Source organism: Nycticebus coucang, chromosome 1, assembly GCF_027406575.1.
Source record: "Nycticebus coucang isolate mNycCou1 chromosome 1, mNycCou1.pri, whole genome shotgun sequence".
Taxonomy (NCBI): domain Eukaryota; kingdom Metazoa; phylum Chordata; class Mammalia; order Primates; family Lorisidae; genus Nycticebus; species Nycticebus coucang.
In genome coordinates this window covers 65,106,064-65,119,880 of record NC_069780.1, presented here as the reverse complement: position 1 = coordinate 65,119,880, position 13,817 = coordinate 65,106,064, and the positions used below count along the sequence as shown (strand labels likewise).

Genomic DNA, 13,817 nt, shown 5'->3' with positions numbered 1-13,817 from the left:
TGTTGTTTAGGAGGATATAAAAATTGACTAAGATATTACTTTCTCTCAAACATCTTACTATCCAGTCATGGACTTGTATATGTAAACACATGATACAGGACAATGAACAGTGATTATATTAGGCAAACAGCTTGTTCTAGAAGTTCTTGGGGTGGAAAAAAAATAATTCAGATTGGGGGGTTGTAGATTCCCTGAAACTGGATGAAAAGCATTGAACAGATGTGGAGGCTACAAAAGAATATGAGCAAAAGTCATGGAAATGTTTGTATATAGGAATTAGGGGAAATGCCAGTAACAAAACAGTGTATGTGAGGTAACATAAGAAATAAGGTGGAAAAGGTGATATAATAGTCGCTTGGGGTTGCTCTAACAAAGTACCATAAACTGGGTGCCTTAAACAATAGAACTTCATTGTCTTGAAGTTACGGAGACTGGAAGTTGGAATCAAGGCATTGTCCCAGTTTGTTCCATCTGAGTGCTGTAAAGGAGAATCTCCTTCAAGCTTCTCTCCCAGCTTCAGGTAGCTTCAGGCATTCGTTGACTTGTGGGTACTGTTCTCCCTGTGTCTTTATGTTGTTTTCCCTTCATGTTTCTCTGTATCCAAATTTCCATTTTTTTATGAGGATACAGTCAAATTGAATTAGGGATCATCTTAATTAGATGCAAAGACCCTGTTTCCAAATATGGTCGTATTTACAGATATCAGGGTTAGAACGTCATCTTTTTGGGTACACAATTCAATCTGTAACTGGAGGATCGGGGGTTATATTTCAGAGTGTTAAATCCATTGTATATTAGGTTAAACCTTCCTTGTAGACAACTGGTGAGTCATTAAAGCTTTTTGTGCAAAGAAGTGATAGTTTGATTGCTTTCCAAAGTTGAGGGCAAATAGGTTTTTTTTGGGGTTTTTTTTGGCAGTTTTTAGCTGGGGTTGGGTTTGAACCCACCACCTCCGGTATATGGGGCTGGCTGCCTACTCCTTTGAGCCACAGGCACTGCCAAGGGCAAATAGGTTTGAAGACTGTTACTGTTGTTATAGTGTAGTAATTAGCTGTCACTAATTGAATACTTACTCTGTGCTAGACACTGTGCTAAGTGCTTTGTACATATTTAATTATTTAATTTTAAGGGACTTTGTGAGTTATAGGTATTATTATAGTCTCTTTTTTAAATACAAAGACACTGCGGTTTAGAGAAAAACACAGAGTGGGGAGAATAGCAGGAGATGCTGATAATTTATACTATTTAGGATGGGTGTGGTTGGCTCATGTGTGTAATCCCAGCACTTAGGGATTTTGAGGAGGGAGAATTGCTTGCTGCCAGGAGTTGGAGACCAGCTTGGACAACATAGTGAGACCGCATCTCTGGAAAAAAAATTGTTCCCTTTAGACATGTTAAGCTGGAAGTGTTGGCTGAATATTCTTATAGGGATGTTAAGTTGGTAGTTTAAAGTTTGGTTCAGATGATGGGTCAGAGTGAAGGATAAATATTTAGTAATCCTCAGCATCATGGTGCTGTTTGAAACCATAAGAATGGGTGGGCTTGTTTGAGAAGATAGTATATTGTACCAAGAAAAGAGATGCTGAGGGCAGAGCCTAAGTTGGCTAGATTTGAGTCACTAGAGATAAAAGAAGAGTCAAGAGTCAGAGGAGATGGTTAGAAGTAGAATGGTAGAAAGAGGAAGTTGGAAGAAAGAATTTGTAAAATGAGGGTAATAGTCCAATGTACATACAAGAGTTTATAGAAGGGTAACAGAGGATGAAAACGGAAGTAGAATTTGGTCATTATTGATATTTTGAGAGAATAGTTTCAGTGGAGTGGTGGAATTCAGATTACAAAATATGTGTAAATCAATTAAAGGGTTAGACTATTCATTTGAGAAATGTATACTGAAAGTAAAGATCAATTAAAAATTCAGTTAAAAGAAAGAAAAGTTGAATTTCTTTAATACAAAATGTAACTTTTTATAGTCAAAGGGGAGGAACCATTGAAATATTAAAATAAAACAAAGCCCAACTAAGATATTAAGAGAGAAGAATAGGGCCAGAATCGTAATTGGTGGGGAAGAGAGTATAGATAGAGGAAATAGCCTTGTATAGAATTTTGTCCTCACATATTCTATGATTTTGAAAGTTAGACTTATTTCATATTAGTCAGATGGGAGTGTGGGGGGGTCCTAATATAAAATAATCTCAGATTAATTTTGCTGTTAAAAATACTATTAGATTTCAGAGGCAGGGAAGGATTGTACTTACTGATTGGGTCAACACTAGTTCAAATGCCACTTCTGATATTGCTTTCTGAGTTTCTTTCTTTTTTTTCTTTTCTTTCTTTTTTTTTTTTTTTAGAGACAGAGTCTCACTTTATTGCCCTCGGTAAAGTGCTATGGTGTCACAGCTTACAGCAACCTCCATCTCCTGGGCTTAGGCAATTCTCTTGCCTCAGCCTCCCAAGTAGCTGGGACTACATGTGCCTGCCACAATGCCCGGCTATTTTTGTTGTTGTTGCAATTTGGCTCAGGCCAGGTTCAAACCCACCACCCTGGGTATATGGGGCTGGCGCTCTACGCACTGAGCCACAGGCGCCATCCACTTTCTGAGTTTCTAATGATTGTGGAACTTACCAGTCTTCATGTATCCCAAGCTTCCTGGCTAACAGCTATTTTATGGTGGTGCTGCCTATAGGTTGTGGTTATAATGCTGAACAAGAAGTGTAGGGGATTCGACTGTTACTATATCCCATTTGTAAGAAAGAATTTCGTTTAATAATAAAACTTTTGCCTTTACAAGATAGGAAATTCGTTGTTAATCAACATGTACTTTTTCTATTTGAAAAAAAAAAAACATTACAGTATCTTAAGCCAGGCATGAAAGCACTTGCCTGTAATTCCACCTACTCCCAAGGCTGAGGTGGGAGGATCACTTGAGCCGTGGAGTTTGAGGCCAGCCTGAGCAACATACCAAGACTTTTTCTCTAAAAACCAGAAAAACAAAACCAAAACACATACACACAGACAAACCCTCAAAATTTTCTGTATTTTTGTTTTGTAATTTAATTAAAAAAATTTTGTGAAATCTTCCATACCTAATGAAGGGTGTGTAAAATATACATGTATATCTATTCAAGACCAGGCCTAAAATTTTTTTTTAAAAATCTGTGTACATCTTAGGAATAACAAAAATAATACACATCACCTATCACTCAGGTTAAGAAATTTTAGAGGGCGGCGCCTGTGGCTCAGTCAGTAAGGCGCCGGCCCCATATACCGAGGGTGGCAGGTTCAAACCCAGCCCCGGCTGAACTGCAACCAAAAAATAGCTGGGCGTTGTGGCGGGCGCCTGTAGTCCCAGCTACTCGGGAGGCTGAGGCAAGAGAATCGCTTAAGCCCAGGACTTGGAGGTTGCTGTGAGCTGTGTGATGCCATGGCACTCTACTGAGGGCCATAAAGTGAGACTCTGTCTCTACAAAAAAAAAAAAAAAAGAAATTTTAGAATACTAGGAGTGCCCCTTTCTTATATCACCAGAGGTGTCATTATCTTGACTTAAGTACTTACATCCTTTAATTTTCTTTATAGTTTTATCATCTATGGAAATACTCCTGAGCAATATGTTATTTATTTTGAAAAAATGAATAGTGTGCCAAACTAATTGATTTAGGGTAGGGTTATCATAAAAGATACCTGAGTAATCTAGTATGAGGTTTGTTGAATTCAAGGGCTTCTCTCAGAAAATCAGTGAGCAAAGTCATGAGTTAGTTCTCAGTAACATAAGGCACACCCTGGTCAGTAGATAATCTGGCAGTGGGACAAGATGGGCCAGTTATTGCATATTTGTTCAGCTGGTATATGGTCACACGAAGAGAGTTCTGTTCTGTATTTTTTGTTTCTACGCTCAAGGTGGTCTTCCTGCAACAGTAGTAGATTAAAGTAAAGTACATCTGGAAAGTGAAATGAATGTTGTCATCTGATCCAGACAGCAGGGCAAGGTGCAGTGAGTAGGTACATCAAGGCAAGCCAAGTATGGATAAACATCTGGAACTGGCTGACCTGGGCATTTTGTCCTTAGGAACAATGTCAGTAGTCATCTGGGTGATAACAGCTTGTCTTGCTGTCTCAGTCACACTGCTACCTTCTGGACTGGTTGCCCTTTAAATCTCATGCACAGTTGGCATCCTGGAATCTCTCTTCACAATCTTCTAGAAGATTCCTGTTATTTCTCTCCTATGTCCTGTATCCTAAGTAGTCTTTTTTTATTTTATTTTATTAACTCTCTCTCTTTTTTATATTTACCCACACATATATCATATCTGATGATTTTTTTTTAATTATTATTTTTTTTTTTTAGACAGAGTCTTACTTTATCACCCTTGGTAGAGTGCTGTGGCACCATAGCTCACAGTAACCTCAAACTCTTGGGCTCAAGCATATCTCTTGCCTTCCCAAGTAGCTGGGACTCTAGGTGCCTGCCACAACGCCCAGCTATTTTTAGAGACAGGGTCTTGCTGTGGCTCAGACTGGTCTGGAACCTGTCAGCTCAGGCAAATCCATGGGCCTCGGTCCTCGGCCTCCCAGAGTGCTAGGATTACAGGTGTGAGCCACTGTGCCCGGCCCTCTCTCTTTTTTCCCCACCCTCCCCTTCCCTCCGCCCTCTCTCCGCTCCTTTCCTTTCCCTTTCTTTCTTTCTGAAACAAAGTTTACTGAGGAAGAGAAAGGCTTACAGAGTAAGAAAGCTTACAAAACAAGATACATTTTCCATGGACAGCAAATGGGCCTTCATTGCCAGGGCAAGTAGGCAGAGAGGCTTATTTTGTTTTTTTGATAGGATTCACTCTCAAGTTGCTTCTTAAGAAAGGGTGCTTGGAAGATAAATGTTTTGAAATCTTTCATATCTGAGAAGCTATCTTTATTCTACTGTCATAAGATGGTTTGACTGCATAGAGAATGGTTGGAAATAATTTTCCTTCATAATTTTTTAAGAAATTGCTTTATTGTCATATTCCTTTTAGTATGACTGTTTTTGAGAGGAATGAAGTCTGTGTCTTGATTCTTTGTATTTTCTTTCTAGAAGCTTATAGCATCTTTTTGTCCCCAGTATTATGATATTTCACAATGATGTACATCATTTTAGGTGTCTTTTAATTTTTTTGTACTGGGATCCTTTCAAAAGAACAACTCTTAGGCTTCAGCTCTAGAAAATCTTCTTGGTTTACTTCCTTGATTTCTTTCCAAACCTTATTATTTTCCCCTTTTTCTTCCTACTATTTCTTTTTCTTGAGCTCCTGGACTGGTCCTCTAGTATATATTGCCATCTTTTATTTATTTCCTATATTCTGTTGCTTTATCTTTTTTTTTTTTTCCTGGTTTCAGGAGATTGCCTCAATTTTACCTTCCAAGCCTTTATTTCTTCATTTAGCTATTGTGTTTTTCACAAACACTTTATCTGTATTTTTAAATGTTCCTTACTAAATTGCATTCTGTTCTTGTTTTATGGATATAATACCTCATCTCCGTGGGATATGAGTATGGATATGGGTATATTCTGTGTTACAGGCTTTTCCTTGGATGTCTAGTAATATCTGGTTGTCTGCTCACAATTTAAAGTGGGGGATTAAAAAATTGATTGGAAATTCTGTTTTTGGTTCAGTATGATGCCAGCAACTGTGCCTAGTACACTCCAAATTGCTATTGTTTTTCCCTCTCCAGAAAGTAACTCCATTCTGTTGAGGTGGAAGAAGTTTAGTTGGTTGTCTTCATAGAGGAGGGAAAAGGTCTAGGAATCAACGTCCTTTACAAAGAACTTTCGTAGAATCTTTATGGTTTTAATCCTCTCCTCTTACCCTACCACCTGTTGCGTCTCCATTTCCTGAATTGTTGCTTTCTGTAGACTTCGTGCTGTGCTATGTGTCATTTCTCTGCTTTCTTTTGCTTACCAGGCCATGGTTTGGCTTTCTTGGGTCTGCTAATCCACTTAATTCTTACCTATCCACTTTAAATCTTCCAATATTTTGTTATTCTTGTCTTTTCTTGTTTGTTGCTCTATCTCTTCTCCTTTGGTTTTAGGTATTAAATAAGGCCCTTTACAGCCGTTATAGCGGGCTTTGATGAGAGAATGAAATTATATGCATGTTTTCAATCTGCTATCTTAATCCTAAAGCCCTTATTATTTAAAATGTTTAATCTATGTCTCACTTCTTGAGACTTGAAAGGATTATTAAAGTTAGTCCTTTTCATCCCTTGTTTGGGTTTTTATATTCATATTTATAATACATGAAACTCATTTTTTGGATTTCTTGAGACTGTATGAACTCAAGGATTTATAAGTGAATCTAGAATTTGTGAATGTAAAGGTTGATTGTTTTTTAAATTTGCTCTTGTAGGAAAGTGAAAAGGTTTCTGAATATCCAGCAGTGATTGTGGAGCCAGTTCCAAGTGCCAGATTAGAGCAGGGCTATGCAGCCCAGGTTCTGGTTTATGATGATGAGACTTATATGATGCAAGATGTGGCAGAAGAACAAGAAGTTGAGACGGAGAATGTGGAAACAGGTAGACATCTCATAAAATGTTCATTATTTATAATTTTCTCATTTTGTAAGCTTCAGCAGTACTATTGCCAGATGAATAATATAATGAACTTTTTTAAATGCTCTTTAGTATAGCTTGGAAATCAGTGAAACCTCTCTGTTTCAGGGACTTTATATAGATACAAAAGTTCTATACTATAATGCTTTGAACCCTACACACTGAATTACAGCTCTGTAGTGTTAAAATTATTTTATTATTTTTTTCTTGGAGTACAAGTACTATTTACTTATAGAAGTCACTAGGCTGATATTATGAGGGTAATATTTTTTTTTTTTGTAGAGACAGAGTCTCACTTTACTGCCCTCGGTAGAGTGCCGTGGCGTCACACGGCTCACAGCAACCTCCAGCTGTTGGGCTTATGTGATTCTCTTGCCTCAGCCTCCCGAGCAGCTGGGACTACAGGCGCCCGCCACAACGCCCGGCTATTTTTTTTTTTGTTTTTTCAGTTTGGCCGGGGCTGGGTTTGAACCCACCACCCTCAGCATATGGGGCCGGCGCCCTACTCACTGAGCCACAGGCGCCGCCTGTGAGGGTAATATTTTAATTCAAAAAATAAATGTAGCTCGGTGCCTGTGGCTTAAGCAGCTAAGGCACCAGCTACATACACCTGAGCTAGCAGGTTTGAATCCAGCCTGGGCCCGCCAAACAACAAAAAAATAGTTGCAGTTGACGGCTGCAACAACAACAAAAAATAATGCGGGTGTTATGGCAGGCACCTGTAGTCCTAGCTACTTGGAAGGCGGAGGCAGGAGAATTACTTAAGCCCAGAAGTTGGAGGTTGCTGTGAGCTGTGATGCCACGGCACTCTACCCAGGGTGACGGCTTAAGGCTCTGTCTCCAAAAATAAATAAATAAATAAATAAATATGGAGGCCACTTTAGCACTTTGGGAGGGTGAGGTGGGAGAATTGCTTGAGGCCAGGAGTCCTCAATGAACCCCTTTCTCTACCAAAAAAAAAAAAAAAAAAAGTTTAGCTGGACATGGTGGTATACACCTTTGGTACAGGCCATTTGGGAGGCTGAGGCAGGAGGATCACTAGAGCTCAGATGTTTGAGGTTGCAGTGAGCTATGATGACACCACTGCACTCTAGCCTGGGAGACAGAGGGAGAGACCCTGTCTTTAAAAAAAAAAAAGGTATTTTCATTCTCTGATTATGAGTTTTCTTTGAATTAATATTGATGGAGCAATATTTTTTTAGGGAGGTCAGAAAGAAGCATCTTTCTAGTGATTTATTAATTCCTCTTCTCATTTTGTCTTCTTAGAAATCTTGGTATTTTAATCTGTGTATACTGAGATAGTTTCTTGAATTGGGGGTTAGTATGTGTAATTCTTGGAGAAATCTTTTAGTTGTTGCTATCGACTATAAAGAAAATAGGGATTTTTTTATCAGAAGGATTGTAGTGACTATTATATAATGATAAACATAAAAATTTAACCTTAGCTGTTAATGGAGAAAAAGAATTTTTGTGCTTTTTCAACACGAGTAAAATTTATTAAATATTTAGATACATTTCTATAAATGGTAGGTAACTCCAATGATTAAAAAGTTTGAGTATGGGGCGGCGCCTGTGGCTCAAGGAGTAGGGCGCCGGTCCCATATGCCGGAGGTGGTGGGTTCAAACCCAGCCCTGGCCCAAAAAAAAAAAAAAAAAAAAAAAGTTTGAGTATGTGTTATTTTCCTACTTAGTGAGGCCCAGTAGCACTCTCTTGGGCTACTAGCTTTTTCCATCCGAAAAGTGTCTTTCCCGTAATTTTATTTTTTGTTGAGCTATATGATTAGAAGTTATCTTGCTTTTCAGAGAAGTGATGATTGCAGGGCTAATCAAGTGGAATCAATTCATTTATCAAAATAGGCAGCCTAGCTGGGTATAGTGGTGTGTGCCTGCAGTCATAGCTCCTTGGGAGGCTGAGGCAGGAGGATTGTTTGAGGCCAGGAGTTCAACTCCAGCCTGAACAGTATAGCAATACCTTATCTCTAAATAAGGATAATATTTAGGGGTACATGTCTTTACTGACTTTATTATAGTAGCATAACTAAATAGAATACTAATAGCACAAGAAAAAAGTATGATAGCTTAAGTTGAATGAAAAAATGTAGGACCTGTTTGAAATTTCTGGATGATGTTTTAATCAAAAAAACAAGGAAAACTGATTTAGTGGCAAATTGGAAACTTTTAAAAAGAAATCTACAGCGCCAAATTTGCATAAGTAGATAAATTAGGATGTTTATCACATTAATATACCAGATCAGGTTGGCCAAATATTATTAGTTGTACAATTGACTGTAAATGTTTCATTAATTTAGATTAATTCAGGTAAAGACAGTTGTGAATAGGAAGCACATGTAATTGACTTAGGGGGTTTTATTTTCTTAGTCTTACTGAACTCAAATGGTAATGATATCATTTGCAGGGCAGAGATATTAGTGATCATAATATTAAAAAGAAGGATAAGGATATGGGAAGTCTGGGTGAAAGAACAATCACTTTTGTGATTTTTTTTTTTTTTTTTTTGGTAAGTGGTTTTTGAATGCTTCATAATATTTTTGAGATTTAATTTTCTTCTACACTAATATGGAAGTTCATCTTACGTATTTAATTACAATCCATGGCTCATGGATTTTGGCGTATTACAGTTTTATAAGGATTATTAATATCCATAGATTCATTTAAAAATCTGTGCTTAATTTTGTTTTTGTTTAAAGAATCAAAGGTATTTTTAAGTGAGTTAAAATCTGAATGAATTTTTACTCTTCTCACATCTAGCACATATACAGATGAATAAAAGTTCTTAAGACTTACCCTAATACATGTTTCCTTATAGGTAGTGGGTTGGGATTGGGTTCACTTCTTGCGATGATATAAATTTGTAACTTAAATTTCAGATGCATGTAGATTTTGGAGAAGAAACTGACTAGGAAGAATAAGAAAGGAGTACTTATAAAACGGTTGTTTTTATTTGGTGAATGGGGTGAACTAAGATCTGTATAGAGTAAGATTTTCTTGTGTACATCTAGGAAACACTTCCTAGAATGTTCCATTATAATTTAGATTATATCAGCCTAAACATTTTTCTTAATTATATTTCTTGACCTGTTACATCAGTTCTCCCATGTTCACACTGAAATTTATCTTCTTTTATTTGTGTATATTCATATGTGTATGTTCATACCAGAAACAGTGTTCCCATTGCCATCCAGGTAGGAGTACTGAAATCTTATAATGATTTGCATCTAGCCATCTTTTATTATTTTATGACTTCTTATTTTGTTAATATTAATTATGGACTGTTTGCTTCACCTTTTTATAGACTAAAAGTCTACATTTCCCTCACAGAGCTATGTGTAATACTAATGCTCTCTTACATTTTATAGGAAAAACCAAATATATTTTGAAACTTTTAAAATAGGCATATTCATTTAAACCTATAATAAATAGCTTGTGATGATAGCTGCAGGTGAGTAATTAGTAATCGTAAAGAGCCTTTGAGCAATAATGATGAAACAAGGGATGAAAGGTGGTCTTGACTCTGGTAGTCAGGATTCTCCCCCAGTGGCTGCAGAAGCCACCAGTTCTGGGGGCCTGCTAGGTAGGCTGATATAGTGAATGGAGGGAAGATAGGAGTTTCTTGGATTCTCTACAGAGATTTGAAAATGTTCACTTTAAAAAAAACTATGTGGCTCTGCGCCTGTAGCTCAGTGAGTAAGGGCACCAGCCACATACACCGAGGCTGGCGGGTTTGAGCCTGGCCCACGCCTGCTAAACAACAATGATGACAACTCCAACCAAAAAATGTCTGGGCCCTGTGGCTGGTGCCTGTAGTCCCAGCTACTTGGGAGGCTGAGACAAGAGATTCTCTTGAGCCCAGGAGTTTGAGGTTGTGGTGACGCCACGGTACAGACTTTGTCTCAAAAACAAAAAAATTATGTAACTATATATACAAATTTTAAAAGGTTGTTACAGATTACCTTTATGAAGTAATAAATTTATACTAGTGGGGGCGGTGCCTGTGGCTCAGCGGGTAGGGCGCCGGCCCCATATGCCGAGGGTGGTGGGTTCAAACCCGGCCCCAGCCAAACTGCAACAACAACAAAAAAATAGCCGGAGAAAAAAAAATAGCCTGGCGTTGTGGCGGGTGCCTGTAGTCCCAGCTACTCGGGAGGCTGAGGCAAGAGAATTGCCTAAGCCCAGGAGTTGGATGTTGCTGTGAGCTGTGTGACGCCACGGCACTCTACCAAGGGCGATAAAGTGAGACTCTGTCTCTACAAAAAAAACCAAAAAACCAAGGAATAAATTTATACTAGTGAACTCAATAATAGATAAGGTATGATAGAAATCTTTTAAGACCGTACTAAGATTGAGCTAAGATTTGCTTATTCATTTTTCATCTTAACAGATACCTTGTACTATATTTATCGTCTTAGCTTTGCACTTTAAGAGAAAATGTCATGTTTGGATTTGTTACGTATAGGGTACTGTTGTCAACATGTTTCTTTCCCCTTCATGGAGTTAATAATTTATTTGTGGAGATAAAATATGTGTTACATTCAAAATACAAAGCAGTGAAGAGTAAAATGAATGGTATTTATAAATAAGAGGAGATTTGAATTATAGGATTAGGGAATGTTTAGCATCTTTTACTAAAGGACAAATAGTAGAATTTTAATAGGCAGATAAGTAGGCGAAAGGCACTATGGACTGAGGGAAATATAATTAATAAATAGCCAGAAGATTGAAATTTAAGGCTTGTTTAGAAGATCTTGAGTAAATAAGACATGGGGGGGCGTTCATTAAGTCATTAAGAGTAATGATTAAGATTGTGAATTGATTGTGTGAATTGGATCTGTACAGTTAGTAATTAAGGGGAGAGGCATAGTTAGGTAAAAACTTATTCTGTTTTTTGACCCTAAGTGATGGTGATGGTATCATATAAAGTTTGAGGAAGGCAACACTATTTTGGGAATCAGATAACTTTGGTAATAGGTTGATTTTGAGCTGAAACAGAGCATCAAATGAGGAATATTTAGATATTTATTTATTTCCCCCCCTGAATATTTAGATATTTAAATATGTGCAAATGCATAGACAGGCATGCTCAAATTAGGACAATTAAGAAATGTTTTAATAAAGGATTAGTTGCAAGTATAGGAACTAGGGCATTACTCCAGAGCTAGCAATAAGAAAGGTGTCGCTGTCCTTTGGCTCAAGGCCAAGGTGACAAGAAAGCTACTGGAATCCAGAAGCAGAGATCCCCAAAGACAGGGTCACTATGGAAAAATCTGGAATCTTTGATCAAGGACAGAGCTGGCTGGAGGGCAGTGCTTCTTCCTGCTAGTCCCCTGTCAAGGTACTTCAAAGTAGTACCTTGGATTGACCAAGGTACTTTGTCAATCCAAAGCCATTGGAGCCCTGTTGATGAAGTCAGTCTCTAGGGATAAAGAGCAGGGTGGAGAAGGCTAGAGAATAAATCTGGAGCCGCAAATGGAGTGTAGCTAGTATAACAAACGGTTAGTAAAGGAAGGTCAGGGAGAAAGTGATTTGGGAATGACCCTCATCCGAAGGCATGGGAAATAAATGTCCAAGGGGAAAAGGATTTCCCCAAGGTAGAAAATATTTAGATTCCGTGTTTGTCTCTTTATGATAGAGAACGAAAGACAGTTAAAGGAATTAACTGTCAGGGATGCTTAACATTTTGAAAAACAGGAGAAGAACCAGAGTAGTCAAATATAACAGAAAGTCCTGGGTGATTATTTCTGGGCTTAGTGTTTTTTTCTTTCTAGCCTTTTAAGTAGCTCTTTCTAGTAAAAGGAAGAATGTTGATTTTTTGTTTAGTTCTGGTTTCAGATTTCTTCATTTTTTACTTATTTGGCTATATTTAACCTTTTTGGAGTGTTTCAATTCAAGGTTGTGAGGATTATGCAAAATAAATATATAAAGAGTGGGTGCTTTTGACACAGTAACTGTTCCCTTAACTTTATTAACACATTTTCTTGTGCCTTCAACCAGGAACAGACCTTTTATACATTGTAACAGACCGTTTGTTTAACTTACATTCTGTTGTCTTTTTCTTCTTTCACTTCCAGGTTAAAAAACAAATACTGTATACCTTCAGTTTATTCTTTCTCTTTTTTCATTCCTTCTTTAACTTATTGTGCTCTGGCATCTACATCTATCATTCTTCTCAAGCCCTTTATTTATCAGAAATGCCACTCTTCTGCCAAATCCAGTGACTCACAGAATCATCCAAAAGTAGATCTTTCAAAATCTAGCCTTCTTAATCTGCTCAAACATTGTGTTCTCATGGTGTGTTCCTCTTGTCTTTTGCATGGATCACACTATTTTTGCTTCTGAGCTTTTGCTCATTTTCCTCTGTCCATATTGTGCTCATGTATTAGCCATTCTTAAAAGCCCAATTACTGTGGGCCTACAACTATTGTAGCCTACATTAAACACACTCCTGATCTTCCGTTCTATGTACTCTCTGGATTTAGGCACTTTCTTATGTTACTTTATTAATTGTATTCATTGATTCTTAGGTTTGTATGTATTCCTTTTATTTTCCCAGTGAGCATATATGCGCCTTGAAGACAGACTATTTTTTTTCTTTTGTTGAATATATTGTTGAACATGGGTAGTTAGTAGGGAAATCGAAACTGAAACAAATTGAGTTTTGAGTTGGTATTTTAGTATAATCAAGAACTAGCTATTTAAAATCTTAAGTATCTTTCCTTTTTTGTTATGCTGAATAGTGAATACTTAAGGTTATTTAAAATATAAAAAAATAGTCATCCAAAAGATGTAAATACTAGCCAGGTGTTGTGGCAGGTACCTGTAGTCTTAACTACTTGGGGGACTGAGGCAGGAGAATGGCTTGAGCCCAAGTGTTTAAGGTTGCTGTGAGCTATGATGACAAAGGATGACAAAAAAAACAAACCAACACAAAAAAAAAACAAAGAAAAACCAAAAAATAAAAGATGTAAATATGACCATCCAAAATATTATATTAAAGCCATAACATTGTCATACTTAGATTAACTTCAGCTTAAAAATCGCAGTTGGTTTTAATCATTCTTGCTTATATCTTAATTTGAAAATTTTTTTAAATAATAAAAGCAATGTGTTCCTCAATGGAAACATTGGGAAGCATTGCAAAGAATGAGCAAACTGAAAATCATCACCTATAATCTCATCAAAAGGAGACAATGACTGCTGGTTTTTGTTACTTTTCCTTCTTGT

The 13,817-nt window shown here is 37.3% G+C and overlaps 1 protein-coding gene across 7 annotated transcripts in view; it reads left to right on the top strand.

Annotated features, from left to right (window-relative positions):
- The window catches only part of ELF2 (E74 like ETS transcription factor 2), a 143,615-nt gene that overhangs the window by 54,706 nt on the left and 75,092 nt on the right, over positions 1 to 13,817 (top strand). For 6 of the 7 annotated variants that reach the window (XM_053581619.1, XM_053581605.1, XM_053581487.1 and 3 more), the window contains one exon: positions 6,377 to 6,542. In XM_053581619.1, the coding sequence (XP_053437594.1) occupies positions 6,377 to 6,542 (166 nt within the window). Of the gene's footprint in view, positions 1 to 6,376; positions 6,543 to 13,817 lie in introns of those variants that run through there. The other variant, XM_053581647.1, reaches the window with a different exon arrangement.